Source organism: Camelus ferus, chromosome 16 (genome assembly GCF_009834535.1).
Source record: "Camelus ferus isolate YT-003-E chromosome 16, BCGSAC_Cfer_1.0, whole genome shotgun sequence".
Lineage (NCBI taxonomy): Eukaryota > Metazoa > Chordata > Mammalia > Artiodactyla > Camelidae > Camelus > Camelus ferus.
This window is the reverse complement of record NC_045711.1, coordinates 24462838-24479376: the sequence shown is the minus strand read 5'-3', so window position 1 is coordinate 24479376 and position 16539 is coordinate 24462838. Positions and strand designations below refer to the sequence as shown.

General features: G+C 61.2%; 1 protein-coding gene across 1 annotated transcript; it reads right to left on the bottom strand.

Moving 5' to 3' along the window:
- Positions 1-236: 236 nt before the first annotated feature.
- EVPL (envoplakin) lies at positions 237-16328 on the bottom strand. Its single transcript, XM_032456799.1, is given in 23 exon segments — positions 237-2851; positions 2853-3932; positions 4686-4778; positions 4872-4982; positions 5115-5198; positions 5936-6086; positions 6462-6655; positions 6786-6924; positions 7011-7189; positions 8159-8331; positions 8631-8728; positions 8884-9038; positions 9365-9511; positions 9957-10082; positions 11052-11147; positions 11326-11433; positions 11514-11675; positions 11793-11831; positions 12028-12153; positions 12887-13013; positions 13117-13271; positions 13654-13753; positions 16068-16328. Coding segments are annotated over 23 exon segments (6102 nt in total). The 5' UTR covers positions 16166-16328; the 3' UTR covers positions 237-490.
- Between the last annotated feature and the right edge of the window lie 211 nt (positions 16329-16539).

Genomic DNA, 16539 nt, shown 5'->3' with positions numbered 1-16539 from the left:
ACAAGGGGGAGGTGGACAGAGGGTTCTGGCCTGAACTGAGAGGCCCTGAGCCAGTGGCAGGGAGGGGCTGGTCCATGATCTTCTGTGACCAGCCCACACATCAGATCCCTCCCAGAGGCAAAGGAGTCACAGCCCTCTGAAAGCACCCCGTACCCAGCGGGGTCACGTGGGAGGGACCCAAGCAGTGCTGTCCTTTGTGCTCATGCATCAGACAAATCCATTCCATGTGACCAAGATGCTGGGAAAAATCTGTTTATTGGAAGCACTGGTTGGGGAGGAGGGAAGAAAACAGAGCTGCTGGTCTCCAGGTCACGGGATGGGCTGGGCACCAAAGTTAGAGGAGGGAGCCCAATACTGAGAACATATGAGGAGCAGAGCAGCCATCAGAGGGAAGACCCACCCCTCGGATTAGGCTGCTCTAGGGGCCAGGGGTGCATGCATCCTACCCTCCCCCCTCACACACACTCCCCACACGACTGCTTGGCCCCCATCAGCGCAGGGAGCGCAGGACGGTGGGGGAGGCTGAGCGGTAGCAGCGGTACCCCTCCAGCGAGGCTGGGAGGAGCAACAGGCCGCTCAAGGGGTCTTTCCGGCAGCGCCCCATGGCCTCCTTGTAGCTCAACCGCTCCTTGGAGATGGGGTCTGTCAAATCCTTCTCATGGCTGGCCTCATCCTGCAGGAGCTGGGCCAGCTCTTCACTGATCATGCCGGAGACCACGGCCTGCTCAGTGGGGATGCGGCCAGTCCTCTTGGGGTCAATGAGCCCTCCGGTCAGGTGCTGCACTTGCAGGTGTGGGAGCACGCTCTCCCGGGGCATCCAGCCCTTCTGGACGGCCTCGCCCACTGACAGCCTCTTCTTGGTGATAGGGTCCTCGATGCCAGTGAAGGCCTTCTGGGCATTGAGCAGCCTCTGTGTTGAGCTGTTCTCGATCAGGCCCCTCTCCAAGGCCTTGTGCACGGAGTAGCGCTCCCGGCTGAGGAGGTCCACAATGCCCCCCGTGGCTGCCTGCGCCTCCAGCAGCTTCTGCCCGGTGATGGGATCCAGCATGTTCTTGGCCACAGCCGTCTTGATAGTGCATTTGTTGTCTGTGGTAGTGTCGTAGACCCCGGCGATGGGGAAGCTGTCCTCGCCGAGCCCAAGAGAGAAGCTGGGAGAGAAGAAGCTGGTGCTCTGGGGGGCCGGGGAGGTGAGCGGGGACTTAGAGATGATGGTGCCAATGGAGAGAGAGGAGCAGGGCTTGGTCTCCCCGGCCACGAGCAGGGCGAACTCACAGATGGGGAGGTGGCCTTCCTTGTAGAGATGGTACTCCTCCTTGGAGATGCGCCGGCAGTGCAGGGCAGCCTCGATGGAGTACTGCTTCCCGCTCTTGCGGTCCAGCAGCACAGACTCCTCCCCGCGGGGGCCCGAGGTGGTGATCTCCTCCCAGTCACACTCCAGCTCCTGCAGCTGGAGGTACTGGCCGCGGTCGATGATGCCTCTCTTGTAGGCCTCATACGGGGACATGTCTGTCCCTGTCTCAGGCTCCAAGATGGAGATCTTGGTGGAGAGGTTGGTCTCTCGTGTCTGGGTCTCCTGGTTGAGCTCCTCTCGGCTCACCTTGGTGTGCAGGTCCCGGAGGGTCCTCTCCTTCTCGTAGATCTGGTCCTTCTCCCGGAGGATGGCTGCCTCCAGCTGCGAGAGCTCCTGGCCCCGCTGGGCTGCCCTCTGCCGCTCGCTCTCTGTCTTCTGGCTGAGCAGCTTCGACTCCTCCTGCAGCTGCAGCACCTTCTGCTGCTTCTGCCTCTCCAGCTCCCGCAGCTCCTGCTGCAGCTGCCGGCACTCCTGGTTCGCCTGGTCCCGGGCCTTCTGGAGCTCGGCCTCCTCCTGAGACCAGGTCCTCTTCAGTGCCTCGGCCCGGTCGATCCGCTCCCGCAGGCGCCTCGCCTCCTCCTCCCGGCTCTGCCGGGCTGCGCGCTCCCTGTTGAGCGTCTCCCACACCCGGGAACGCTCTCCCTCCAGCACCGGGTCCTTCTCCACCCTGATCACTTCCTTGTAAATGGTCTTCTCTTGCGATTTGGTTTTCTGGAGCACATCGACCTGGACCTGCAGGTTCTTGCACTCCCGGTGCAACTCTGTCACCTGGGTCTTCTCCTGGTCCAGGTCCCGCCGCAGGGCTTCCGTGGACTTTTCCAGATCCGGGTCCTTCTCCAACTTGACCACCTCCTCCATGATGATCTTCTCCTGCACCGCAGGCGGCCGCTTCTCCAGCTCCTGGACCTTCAAGGTCAGCTGCCGCAGCTCCCTCTCCACAGCCAGCTTCTTGCTGCGGTCCTCCTGGAAGCTGAGCAGCCCCTCCTTCTCCTCCACGGCGACCCGCAACTGCTGCACCTCCCGCTCCAGCTGCCGCCGCCGGCCCACCTCCTCGTCCAGGCTCCGGCTCAGCCGGCTGTGGTCCTCGCGGAGCTTCGGGTCCTTCTGGGTGACCACCACCTCCTGCACCACCACCTTCTCCTCGGGCCGCCTCCTCTCCAGCAGCATGTACTTGTTCTGCAGCTCATAGACCACGTCCTCGGCCGCCCGCCGCTTTTGGGCCGCTTCCCGCACCTCCTGGCGCAGCCGCTGGGCCTCCTGCTCCAGCACTGGGTCCTTCTCGTGGCGCACCACCTCCTTGTTCACCGTCTTGGTCTCCACCTTGGACCGCTCCCGCCTCCACTCATCGCGCTCCCCCTGCAGCCGGATGAGCTGCTCCTGGGCCCGCCCGCTGCTGTTGACCAGCTCGTTGAGCTGAGCCTTCAGGCGGTCGATCTCCCGCAGCACCTCCGGGCTCCTCTCATGCCTCACCACCTCCTGCGTCACCTGCTTGTACTCCACCAGTGGGCTTCTGTGCCCGCAGGACCACCAGGTCGGGCAGCAGCTGCTCCACCTCCTTCTCCACGCTGCTCCTCTTGCTGGCCGTCTCCTGCAGCTTGGCCCTGAGCCGCGAAATCTCCCGCTCCGTCTCCGGATCCACCTGGAAGATCTCATTGACGCGCTCCTGGAGGTCCACTCTGGGCTTCTGCTTCTCCACCACGCAGTACTTGCCCTGCAGCTCCTTCAGCTCCCTGGCCAGTGCCTCGTTCTTACTCCTCTCCCCCTCCAGGAGGCTCCTCAGCCTGGACGCCTCTTTGAGGAGGCCTGGGTCCTGCTCCACCTTCTTCACTTCCTTCACGATCACCTTGGGCTCCACGGCGCTGATCGCCAGCTCCAGCTCCGTGATGCGAGCCTGCAGCTCGGCCACGGCCTCCTCCGCCGCCTTCCTCTGTGCCACGTCCTCCTGCACCTGCAGCCTCAGAGCCCGGGCTGCCTTGACCATTTCCAGGTCCTTCTCCACCTTGACCACTTCCTTCACCACGACCTTCTCCTTCACAGTCGCCTCCTTCCGCTCAAGGGCCAGCAGCTCCGTCTTCAGCTCCTCCAGCTGGGACGAGATGGTGGTGTTCTCCGCCCGCAGGTGCTGGATCTCACTGCTGAGCTGGGCCACCTGGCTGTCCAGGCTGGGGTCCCTCTCCACCTGGGTGACCTCCTTGGTTAGCAGGTGAGGCCGTGTGGCCTTCCTCTTGCTCTCCAGCTGCATGACCTTCTGGGCTGCTGCCTCCAGGTCTGCCTGCAGGCTGGCCCGCTTCTTGCCCTCGTCTTCCACCTGAGACTTCACCCTGGACAGGTTGCTCTCCAGCTGGGGGTCCCGGTAAAACTCCACCACTTCTTTCTCCTCCAGTTTCTCTAAGGGCCGCTGGGTCCTCAGCTGCAGCAGCTGGTTCCTCTGCTCCTCCAGCTCATGCTGCACCTGGGCCACCCGCCTCCTCTCCTCCTCCAGCTGGGACTTCAGGGCCTCTGACTCCCTCCCAGCTTGAGAGGGGCTATCCGACCCCTGCTGTGCATCCTGGGTCACCTGGATGTCCTCACTGAGCTCCTTCTGCAGAGTGAGAGGAAGAGGGAAGAGTGCCAGGGCGAGCGGAGGGAAGGGAAGGGATAAGCCCATTCCCACCCCCCCTCCTGAGCTCGGACCCCTCCCTGCTTCCTGAGACTTCCCAGTAGGTCCCAGAAGGTGGAGCTAAAGACCTGGGAGGCTTGGAGGCGGGATTTTGAGAGGCTCTATCAATGCCCAGGATGTTAGGATGCAAGGCAGTGTTCAGGGTGAGTTTGCACTAGAATGTGCAAATAGGAAGTTCCTCCCTTCCAAACCTTTTCCCCTTCCCCTTCCATCTAGGCTCAGAAATGGGCCCATACTCCTCTGAGGGGTCCCGGAGTACTCCTCTGGGTAGGAGAAAACAATCAAGTCCCTCGGCGGGTCACCAAGAGTCATGGAGAACTTCGGGCTCCTGGTCTCCCATGGATGGAGACCTAAGTGACCTCTTGCCCCAGGTCCTAAGGCTGAAGACTTTGTGAAGATGTTTCTCCTGACTGCATTGGGGGGGGGGGGGCGCACTGCCCAGTGGCTAAGCTGTGACTGCATTGAGTGATATCTCCTGGTACTAACTCTGAGGTGGAAACCATCCTGGAAAAGCAGGTGGGAGAGAACTGGGGGAGGCAGGGAGTGGCCCCTTTCTCGGGCCGCTGAGCCTGTCCCGGGCTGTGGGCTGCCCGGGGGAGAGGGGAAGGAAGACTGCCAAGTCAACGACCGGGCCAGGCTGCCTGGTGTGGGAGCAGATGGGCGTCACCTCCATACCTTCTCCAGAATCTTCCTGGCAAACTCCAGCTGCTGCAATTGCTGCTGGTGTGCAGCTGCGACCTCAGTGTAGGTCTTCATCAGGCTCTTCTCCTGAAGAGGCCAGAGGGAGGTAGAGGAAGGGGGGTCTCAGAGGCTGCAGAGCCGGCACCAATGGATGCAGAGCCCCACCCAGTCCCGTCTCACCTGAGCCTGGATGCTCTCCTGCAGGGGACCCACTCGGGGTCTTTTGGGGGCTGACCCCACCTTGGTGGGCTCCAGGGAACAGCGGTAGGTGTCTGCCTGCAGCTCGTAGTCCTGAGTGGGGCAGGGAGTGGACAAGAGGCTGGTGGTCAGTGCGGGAAGCTGGCAGGGGAGGGTGGCGTGGGAGACTGGCAGAAGGAGTGAGGGCAGGTGAGTAAAGAGGGACAAGCTGAAGTAACTGCTCACCTGGAGGGCCGCCTGCAGGTGCTGGGAAAGGCGGGATGCCATGGCCCTGTCCTGCTCTCGGCCCTGGACCTCCTGCAGCAGCCTCTGCCAGGGAAGAAGTGAGTCAGGAAACACCACTCACTGGACTCCCCTCCAGCTGGGCGCCTCCAGGGCCGCAGGCAGCCAGCCCAGCCCACAGGCAGGACGGGCTACATGGAAAACAGCCTCTTCTTCCCCATGACCCTCTGTGGCCTCTGATGGGACATTTCACCCTCCCCCCCAATACCTGGCCATCCTATTTACTCCTCAGGCCTCAGCCTGGGTGTCAGTTCCTTCCAGACGGCTTGCCCTGACCCCTACACGTGTCCTCAGTGGGCTCCCACAGCGCTCTGGCTCTTCCACAAAAGCGCTCATCAGCATCATGACCGGAGATGCGCCGGCTGCCCCCCAGGACTGTGGGCTGCCTGAGGGCCAAGCTGCATCCCGGCCCCTGGTTCATTACTAACGTGTAGTAGGGGTCAGCAAGTATGAGGATGCAGAAAGAGCTGGAACCCCCAGGAGTATAAAAGCCGCTGCCCATCTCTGACCATACAGAGAAGCACTGGCCATTTCAGTGAGCAAAATGAAGCATTTTGGGTGGTGGGTGGTGGGTGGTGGGTGGTGGTGAGTGACCCAAGGCCTCTGCGGTCTGAGCTTTGAGGTCATTAAAACACTGGCCACTAGGGGGCCACATGTGCCCAGGCAGCGCTCCCTGTTGGGATGGCGGCCAGGGAGGTAGTCATGGCTTGAGGGCCTAGCTCTGGGTGCCGGCCCCCAGGTCACCTGCAGCCCCAGCCCCTCACCTTCTGCGCCTGCAGCTTGTAGGTGATCTGGCTCGGCCCGTCGCTGGGCTGCACCTGGTTATGGGGCAGGTGCTCCAGCCAGGAGTTCAGGTTGTCCCTGCTGTTCTTGAACTGCTGGTAGGTAAGGCTGGCGTCCTGCACCATCTTCTCCCTGCAGGAGGGTGAGGCCCATAGAAGAGGTGAGAGCTGCCTTCAGAGGACAGGTGAGGGGTGCACGGAAGAGGCTGGTGGGTGCCTCCTTCTCTGGGACAAGTCAGGAGGCCCAAATGACCCTCCCTCCCATGCTGATCCTCTAACTCTGTCCCTATTCTGGAGCTGGGCATTCAGAGATGGATCAGACAGTCTCTGCCAGGTACCACATGGGAGGTCAGTACAGTTATTATCCCCTTTTAGAGGTGAGAAAACAGCCTCAGAGAGGTGAGGTCACTAGTCCGAGGTCACTATTCCAAGGTCACACAGCTTATCATCAGTGGCTACCAGGGCACTGTGGAAGCATGCCATGAGCCCCAGTGACCCAGCCACTCACCGCAGGTCCAGCTGGTCCCCAACAGCATGGTAGCGGTCGGTGAGGGCCCGCACCTGGCGCTGCTGGTGCGGCAGGTCAGGGCAGAACTCATGGAAATTGTTCTGCAACGCACCGCACATGTGCTCGGTGGCCTTCAGCTCGCGGTGCAGCCCCAGCACGCAGGCCTGCTGCTCCAGCAGCCCCCTCCGCTGGCGCTGGGGGAGAGGGGCCACAGCATGATGTACCCGTGAGGTTTGGTGAGAGGCCATGTGCACCCTCCACCTGCCCCCCAGTGCTTGGTCAGGCTGTGCCCCGCTCCTGGCAGGAGGCCACCCAGCCCCTCACCTGCAGCTCGCTGACCCTCTCCTGCAGCGCACCCGCCCCAGCAGGGAGGGGGGCCTCCTGCGCCAGGGCGGACTCGAAGCCTCGGATGACTCTGTCCGCATCCCGGATCTGCCGCTCCAGACCCAGGGCAGCCTGAGCTCTGCCACAGAGGAGGCTGAGGGTCAGACACCTCCTTGGCCACACCGTGCTGCCCTGCCCAACAGCCCCCAGCCCCAGAGCACTCACTTCTCACTGTACTGGCTGCAGAGAACCTGCACGTCACTGTACTTGTTCTTGACGTTGTTGAGGGCCACGGGCAGGTGCAGGGCGGTAAGGCCCACGGGCCGCACTGACAGAAAAGCCTCACACTCCTGCTGGGCTGCCTCCTTCTCTGCTCCCAGTTTCTGCAGCCGCTGGGCGGTGCCCTGGGGTGGGGGTGGGATGCTGAGGACCTCCTCTCTGGGCAGGTGGGTACCACCCACCCCTCTCTCCAGCCATGTCAGCCTAACTCTGCCTATGAGGCCTGAGAGTGCGGTGGGGACATTCTTGGGCTCAGTCCCTGTGTGGATGACCTTGGATAGGTCAACCTCTCTGATCCTCAGTCTCCTCATTGACAGAGTGCTCGATGGCAGAATGAAATGAGACCCTGTGAGTAAGGAGCTCTTGCCCAGGTCAGTACTCATGTCACCATACTGTTCATGACACCTTTAGTTCTCTGCCATGTTGCTCCAGGCAGCAAAACCCTATCTCCATCCGCTAGGGGTTATTTCATTCTTTTTTTTTTTTAATCAATTATTCACTCATCTATCCCATAAGCCATTGGTGCCAACTCTGAGCCATGCATTGCCTACCTTCCAGTCTAATTGGACTTCCAACACCCCTGATGCAGTAGACGCTGTGACTTCAAAACTCCAGGACCAATTTGGAAACTGCCTGGGCCCAAGAGAGGTGCCAGGTCCCAGGGCAGTTGTAACCAGTGCCCAGCGTGGGCAGAGGGACTTGTAGAGACCACACAGTGCCTCCTTCTGCCTTCTCCTCCTGCTTCCTCCTCCAACACCTCAAAGTCCCCTTGGCCCGAGGACCCAACACCTGCAATCTGTAACACCTTTCCCACTTCTGGAGCCCTCCCTCCCGGCCAGCCCTCTGACCGAGCTGAAACGCTGCCTCCCAGTATCTCCGGTGTATTGTGGACTGAGAATAACAAGTTGCACAATAATGTGAACAATGTGATTCAATTTTTTAAAAACCAAATCCAAACAGTGCATTTGAATAGAAACCGGTTTGAAAGGATATAACCCAAACTGCTGCCCGCCAGGTGTAGGGAAGGGGCGGCTCTCACTGTTAGCCCTTCTGGATCCTTTTGTGATTGTGTTTACACTTCTGCAACCCCTCACCTTGTGGCTTTGGATGCGGCCCTCCAGGTCCTCCAGGGGGCTGGTGCGGCTCAGCGGGGCCCGGGCCCAGGCCAGCACCTGCCTCTCTATCTGCCCCAGGTCCTCCTCCAGCCGGGTCATCTGGGTCAGGAGCTCCTGGGCCTGTGGGTCAGCTGGGGCTGAGCCGGTCGGAGCTGGGGGAATAGGATGCCTGTTAGGGTCCAGGGCCTACGTCATGTCTGCCCGTCTGCCCGTCTGCTTCACGGACTCCTCCCTGAGTGCCTGCAGAAGGTCCTGCGTTGCATAGGGTGGGATGGGGGAGGGAGGGCCTAACTGAGGGAGGGACAGCCCCAGGGGCTCACCAGCCCAGGAGCAGAAGTCCTTAATTCAGGGTCACCCTCTGCCCCCTGCAGTCCCTACAGCGACCAAAGCGGGGCGCTACTCCCTCTCCACCAACAACGCCTCCGCCCATGCTCGGGCCAGCCCTCGGTACCCTGCTGGCTGGGCCGCGAGGGCTCCACAGAACTGGCCTTCAGGTGGCTCTGGACTGTGGTCAGTTTCTGCTTCAGGGTTTGCAGCTCCGAGTCCAGCCTGGAAGGAGAAGGAGATCAGAGGAGGAAGTCCCTCCACTCTCTTCCCCAGCCTTCACTAGTCCAGGTGAAGACTGGGCAATGGCCTCAAACCACAGGGCCTGGGCTGGGCCCACAACCTGCCTCCTGCCCCTGAGGATCCCCAGGCAGACCCACCTGGAGGCCCTGGCCATGGCCTCAGGGTCTGGAGCTGGGATGCACAAGCAGGCGGCTGGGACACGTTTGGTCTCGCCTGCCAGGCCCTGGACCACCCAGGTGTGCGGGTCAGTGTTGTCCATCAGTGTATACCGCTCACCCCGCAGCAGCTGCACCTGGGGAGGGGGGCACGTGGGGAGGGACTTACGCAGGCTCAAGGGCCAGGCTGGAGAAGGGATCAAGGCCAAGTTGGGGTAGAAGCTGGGGATAGGGACAGTGGGGACAGGAGCTGAGACGGGGGCAGATGTAGGGGTGGGAGGTGCTGGGGTAGGGAGAGGGAGAGGCCAGGGCAGAGCTTGGAGAGGAGTGGGGCTAGGGCAGGGGTGGAGCAGGGGTGGGGTGGCGTGGTGGCAGGAATGGTAGGAGTGGGGCAGGGGTGGGACTGGAGGCAGCCGGGGTGGGGTGGGCCGGGCTGGGGGAGCTGGGCGGGCCAAGGCTGTACTTCTCCTGAGTCCCAGTCACAGATGCTGTCCACATGCAGGGGCTGCTGGGGGCAGTTCCTGCGCTGCGGCAGAGGGGCCACCTCCCGGCTCCGCAGCTGCAGGTCCCCAACGGTCTTCTCGGCCTTGGCCAGCTGCTTCTCCTCTGCCTGCAGGGTCCCAGGCAGTGGGGGCTCAGGCCCGTCCCATAAATGCCCCCCAAGAGGGTGAGGGGTCTGGCCTTCATGAAGACAGGGTCTCTCAGTGAGCAAAGTAAAAGGAGCCCCTCCCTGGGGACCCAGGGTCTGGGTGTGCTGGTTGAGATGGGGTAGGGGGCTGCCCAGCATTACCCAGATCTCCAGAGTGGGAGCTGGAGGGGCCTTAGACCTCTCCAAGGCAGCCCCTGAGACATTACCACAGAGGAAGCTGGGGTCCAGAGTCGGAAGGGCTGCTTGGTAACAGACCAGGCTCCCCCTGCTGGAGCAGACCCCCTGCTCCTACCCACAAGGCTGGAGCTCCGGGCAGGAATAAGTACCCAAGAGGCGAGGGGCTCAGACACACAGGCAGGCCCTGTCCGCAGGAGTGGGTTCAGGTGGCCGGGTGGGGCCGTCTCACCTCCAGCTGTTGCAGCAGCTCTGTGGGGGTGCCAGGGGCGCCCCCAGGGCCGGGGCTGTACTGGGTGTCCAGGCTGGAGTGGAGCTTTGCCAGGGTCTGGCTGACAGAGTCGGCCTCCTCCTGGAACTGAGGTTGGCGGGCAGTCAAGGGCAGATCTGGGGCACTCGCTGCCCACAACCCTGCAAACCAGCTCAGTGCAAACCAGCTGAACCCAAGCAGCCACTTGCCGTACACTGTCAGCCCTTCTACTCAGGCAGAGGGGCCTTTTTTACTGGAGTGCTCTGCAAATGGAACATTTGGGGTCACTGAACTTAATTTCTATTAGTGTCATAAAACACTTTGGTTTGGGACCTTCCCCACAGATAAAGGGCAGTGCCTATCCTGCCTCATCCAGCACCTGGGGTCGTCCCGGCTGCGGCCCCAGGGTGGGTGGCCGGGTGTCTCAGAGTAGAAGCTGGGAAAGTGCTTTAAAGAAACCTCGCACAGTTGGGTGATGGGAAATTCTCGTCAACAGGCCGGATAATGGTGTTGTGAGGTGTATAGGAAAATACCTTTTAAAAAAGACGAAGGAAGGAAAAAAACTTCATTTTCTCAAATTCTCAGAGTACATAAAACATTTTGGTTGGAAATTACTAAAACAACAACTCCCTATTGTATATTATGTCAGTGTTTCTCAATCCTTGTTTCATTATTGTCCCCTTCCGAGGAGTTTTTTAGACTTTTTTTTCTTTACTTTCCCCATTATCACCGTGAAATTTTAATACCACAGATAAGCTATAGATCCTTTACATGTGTATATCTGTGATTTATGCATAAAAAGTATATTTTCCCCCCATAAGAACCAACACTCATCCTATGGAGAAAGTATGTGTGACATTTTCCTTCTGAGACCTAGTCATGTCACAGCTCTGTCATTTTGTTGTTGTATGTTTTTTTTGGTGAGGGGAGGTAATTAGGTTTATTTATCTTAATGGAGGGACCGGGGATTGAACCCAGGACCTCATGCATGCTAAGCATGTGCTCTGCCACTGAGCTGTACTCTCCCCTCCATAGCTTTGTCGTTTTTATGAGGTGCCCTGAATCCGAGATGCTCACCCGGCGGTAATCCTCCACGTGCTGCAGGTGGCTCTCCTGGCAGATGCACAGGTTCAGGAAGTTCTGCCACTCCATCTTCAGGGCCTCCTGGTGGGCCTGGGGGCAGGAGCATGGGGCCCTTGGACCATGCCCTGCCCCTGTCTGTCCACCCACTCACTCACTTGGAGGGCCCTGCCCACTGTCCTCAACCTGGGCCACGTCTCCCTCTCCCCAGCCTCCCTGGGAAACGCCTCAACTGAGGAAGCGGGGATCCCTAGTGCCTGGGCCTCTGCACCTGGATGGGCCCCACAGCCGGATGCCCAAGCTCCACCATACGCTCCCCGTCATCCTCCAGCTGGTTCACACACTGTTCCTGGCTCAGCAGCTCGTGCTGCTTGAAGTGCTGGGAGAGAGTTGGGGAGCTGGCAGTGAGGATGAGGATGTCCTTGTCCCCCCCCCCCGCCCCCACTCTCCCCCACTGACCTCGTACTCCCTCCGCACGCCCGCAGGGTCTGCCGTGAGGTCACTCCAGTCCTGCTGTAGGATGTGCTGCTGCTGCTGGGCCAGGGCGCTCAGCTGGCGTGTGCAGCCCTGCAGGTGTGTGTACAGGCTGCCCAGGCTCTGCCCTCGCCACGAGGCCGCCTTCTGTGCTCCGGTGAGAGGCAGGGAGCAAGAAGGGGCAGCGAGCGGTTAGAAACGCTGGCCCCGGCAACCTGCCCCACTCCCAGACCTCCCAGCCGGCTTGGCCCTTCCTCTGCTCACCAGTAGGTCCCGGTATTGGCTCCGGATGGTGGCCGCATCCTGCTTCGACCAAGGGAGAGAGAATGCAGGCTCAATGAGAGGTGGGGTACAAGGGAGAATGCACCCCATGCCCTGGGCCATCTGTGCCCCATTCCTCCATCCCTAGCCCCAGGGGGCCAGCCAGGCCTAGCTCAGGCTCTGATGGGAGAAGGGGGCTGCGGCGGAGCAGGGGTGTGTGCCCGGACAGCTCACCCACCGGCCCTATGAGGCTCCGCAGCTGCTGCCCGTAGGCCTCGATCTCCTTCTGCAGGATGTTGTGCTCGGCGATCTGCTGCTCCAGCTCCGCCATGCCCGGCCCATACTGGCCCTCGCAAACCTGCTTCTGCAGAAGAACTGGCGACTCAGCTCTGCTGCAGGGCCTGGGGTGGGAGCCCTCCCGCACCCACCAGCACCCTCCCCTGCATCCCCATCTGCAGGGGTGGAGCTGGTCATCTGGATAGTGGGTGGACAGGCCAGGTGGGCGCCTGGGTGAGGGGCTGGCGGCTCCCCCAGGGGAACATGCTGTTCTCCAGTGGTCCTAGCCAAGGCCTCAGCATTGCATGACTGCAAGCCCTGAATCCCACTGGTTCCCGGGACTCAGGGCTCAGCCTCTGAAAAGTCTCCCCACTGTGCCCTGCCCCCTCCCTGGCCCTGGCTCCTGCCTGGACACCTCCAGTCTGGCTCCAGGAGCCTAAGCATCCCCTGCCCTGCCTTCCCTCTGTCCCTTCATTGTCATCCCGGCACCCCTTCTATTGTTCATCAAAGCACAATTCCTCACCTAATGTTCAGGGTACCCGTGATCTGGTTCTGCCTACCTGCCCAGAAAACCCCACTTCCCATCACACCCCAGGCTCTGTTCCTTTTTTTGGAATATCCTCTTCTCACCACTTCATCCCAACCCTGCAGAGCCCTCCCACCTGCAGGAAGCCTTCCCTGACTGCACTGCTCTCTCCCTTCCCAGACCCCTAACCGTCCCCAGTCCCTGACAACATGAAGCTCTGTATTGTTCTCTGATTGCTGCTGGGTGTGCCTCTGAGCTCCTGGAAGTGTCTCCGACACTGGGGATGGCCGCTGACCTGCTTCTGCTCCAGCACCCGTGCCCAGTCGACCCTGGGCCCTACGTCGGGCGGCAGCACCATCTTCTCGTACAGGGCACGGTACTCAGCGCACTCCTGGGTCACCCGCTCGTGCAGCTGCTTGATGCTGCCAAGGAGGTGGCCAGTAGGTTGGAGCTGGGCCTGGGGCTCCACCCGGACCCCCAGAGCCTCCAACCTTGAGCCCCAGCCCCTGCCACCACCCTGCTCACTCCTTCTCGATCTCCTCAGCCTGTGGGTGCTTGAGCCTCTGGGCCTTGTCCACGTCCAGGAAGAGGTCCTTCAGCAGCACCTCGGCCTCCTTCAGGCTGCGGCCTACCTCCTGTCGGTGCTGCAGGGCCTGGTTCTGCTCGCTGTGCTGCCGGTCCTGCGGCGTGGGACAGCATCCTCACTGCCCATCACTGCTGCCTGAGCCCCACCCCGAGGGACCCTGGCCAACCTTGGTGCCTGCACTGGCAGGTGGCTGGGCTCACGTACCCTTGGGGCAGACTCAAAGACACAGGGGAGGCCTGGGCCCCCTCAAGCCTCTTTGACCCTCCAGGCTAGAAGCCCAACAGAGGAGTGCTAAGCCCTCTCTCCCACTGTTTAGGGAGTGGCCACTGTTCTGTGGCCACTCCCTAAACAGTGGCCAGTGTTCACAAGGCTGTCTGTTCATCTTTAGTGTGATGAGTGGACACGCCAAGGACCACCAGGTGTGACAGTGGGCCTCCTACGCCCCCACGTCCTGCCATCTGTCCCCCAGGCCTCACCTGCTGCAGCTTCTTCTGGGTCTCCAGGATGTCCCTCTCCACCTGGTCGGCGTTGGCCTGCATGCGGGAGATGAGCAGGGCCAGCTCCTGGGTGGCAGCCCTGGTGGATCGGTGCGGGCAGAGGGCAGCGTGGTTGGAAAGGTTCCCTCTGTTCTCCTTGGGCAGAGGTCTGCCCACCTGGGTGGGGTCCCCTGCCTCTCCCTGCCCCATCCTGCCCAAGAGCCAGGCTCACTGCCCCTGAGGGAGGAGTCCAAGACCTGGAGAGCACTGGTCTCTCTGTAGGAGGCTCCATGAGACACCCAGTCTTGGGCTGGTGAGTGTGGCTTCACACAAGGGTTCAGAAAAATGAGGGTCCTGGGTGTGTGCGGCACTGCAGAGTGGGCCAAACTCCCTGTCCTGGAAGTGTGTTCCCAACCCCATCCGGCTCCCTGCTGATTCTTTGGGCTGGACGACAGTCGGCCCAGGAGTGAGTCACTGGCTTAGCTCCTAATACCTGAGACCACATGTCTGGGACTTGGGGAGGGGCAGTTGGGCTGGCTGGGGGCAGGGGAGCAGCAGCATGTCCCCCCAGCCCAACTTCCTCCTACCCCAGTCCTGTCTCCCCCTGCTGCCTTGTGCCTAAGCTAACAAGCTTTCAGAGGAGCCACAGCACCAGGGCAGGGGGAGGCCAAGAGATTGCCAGGGCACCCTAACATTTTCCAGATTCGGGGGGTTCAGAGCCCAAATTGGGACCTGACTTGCTCCAGCCACACAGCCAGGAGCTGAATATGAGCCTGAATCAGGTCCCCAGGTTCATACCCAGGCTTTTTTCCCAGACACTCAGCAGCCTCTGCAGGGCACCTGTTCTGTGCTTGAGTTCACTCTCTGGAGCCTGGAGGGTCAAGCAGACTTAATAAAAAGCAGAGTGGTCTAAGGTCACAGTCCTGGGGAAGAAGGGAAGCCTTCACCAAGCTGAGCCTTGAACAGGGGTCAAAGGATAAGCCCCCCCGTCCCCTCCCCAGGCAGAGGGGCAGTGCCACAAAGACAGCCTGAAGGCACTCTGGCCAGACAGCCTGGTTTTCATCCTTCTCCATCACTACGGCTGTGTGGTCTTGGGCAAGTTGCTTAACCTCTCTGTGCCTGAGGTTCCTCACCTGTAAAGTAAGGCTCTAACAATATCTATCTCACTGTGTCATTATGAGTGTTAAGAGAACTAATTTATCTGAAGTGTCCAGTACTGAGCCTGTGCAGAGTCAGCACCTGATAAGTGTTAGTTTTTAATTCCACTAGAATATAAGTACTGTGAAGGTAGGGACCTGTCGGTTCTGTTTTCAGGGGCATCCCCGGGGCCTGGTACAGAGGTGGCACACAGTGGGTGCTTGATAACTACGTGTTGAACAATGGTGAGCTGTCTTTGGGGGCTTGCAGCCAGGGCACAGGGCCGTGGGGACCAAGCTGCTGGGATCCTACCTGAGGGTGGGAACTTTGGGTCCTGAGCCCTGGGAGGGCTGTTCCTGCCCGGAGGAGCACACTCCACCCTGGGCAGGGCCCAGGAGCCCCAGGGAGGACAGGTCACTCCAGTGAGAGTCTTAACTGCTGTCTTTCCTGTCTGCCTAGAAGCTGAGCCTCACTGTCCTCGAACTGATCCCTATCGGGGTAATGGGCCTTCCATCTCCACTCTCAGCACCACACCCAGGACCCCAGGAGAGCTGCCATCTCCATCCTGCAGAGGGGACTGATGGCCAGTGAGCAAAAGAACACTGGCCAAGTCTTTTCACAGACTGTGGGGCTCTGGAGAGCTGGGCTGGGCCCTGCAGAGAGCTGGGTGAACTGAGGGAGGCTCTGAGGATGCCCCGGGCCCACAGGCCCCTCCTGGTTCCCCATAGCATCCCTCCCCAAACCCATATGATGAAGGAATCACCCCAACTCTAACAAAACTCTCAAGCCGCGAGGTACGAGCCGTGTGGGGAAAGCTGCAGCCTGGACGGGAAGGCAGCACAGCCCTGTCTCCCTGCAGCTGGGCACCCCACCCCCACCTCTCCGCTCCTCCAGCCTCAGTCCTTCTGCCCACCCTGTGCCCAGGTCCCAAGGGTCATCCCAGTTCCAGTGAAGTCTTGAGGGCAGGAGTCAAGGACACGGAACCAGGCCCTCCCAGCGGAGAAAGGCAGCATCTCAGGCCCCTGTCCAGCGCCTCTGCAGAACAGCCCCAACCAGTGGCTTGCAGGCCCCTCGGAGTGTGTAGAGAGCTCCAGGCCAGCCCTGGCCTCTTGCCAGGGCGGCAGAGTGGCGTGGGCCAGGGAGAGAGGCCACCCGCAGGCGCTTTGGCCTCGGGACACCAAATGCCAGCACTGGGCTCCAGCCTGCTGCCTCCAGGTGGCTGGAGCACCTGGTCTGGCACCACCCCCGCCCTGGCCCCCTCTCCCAGCCCTGCTCACCGGCTGTGCTTGCTGGGGGAGCCCTTGGGGGAGACTTTGGCAGGGGAGCCCTTGGGGGACCCCTTCCCCTGGGAGGCTTTGCTCAGCCCCTTGAACATGGTCGTGAAGGCAGGTGCCGGCTCAGGCTGCGCTCGGCCGGTGCGGGAGGGCGGGTGGCAGGCGTGCGTCCTCGCGGGCTGCTCAGCTGGGCTCTGGTGAGGCGAGGCGGCCGGGCACCGGGCAGGCAGTTTCTGGGTGGCCCCTCCCCGCAGGCGAGGCGGCGAGAGCGGCGGGCCAGGCCGCTGCGCATGCCCCCACGCTCACCCACACTCACGCCTGCTCCTGCACAACCAGTTTGGGAGGAAAGGGCACAGCCCAGAGGGCGGGGCGCCCGAGCCTGCCCAACTCGCCGAGAAGGTTTGGACTTGTTACACCTACACACCCAGAGGGAGCCGGCAGCAGTCACACCCAGATGGGAAAACAGCCAGGCCCA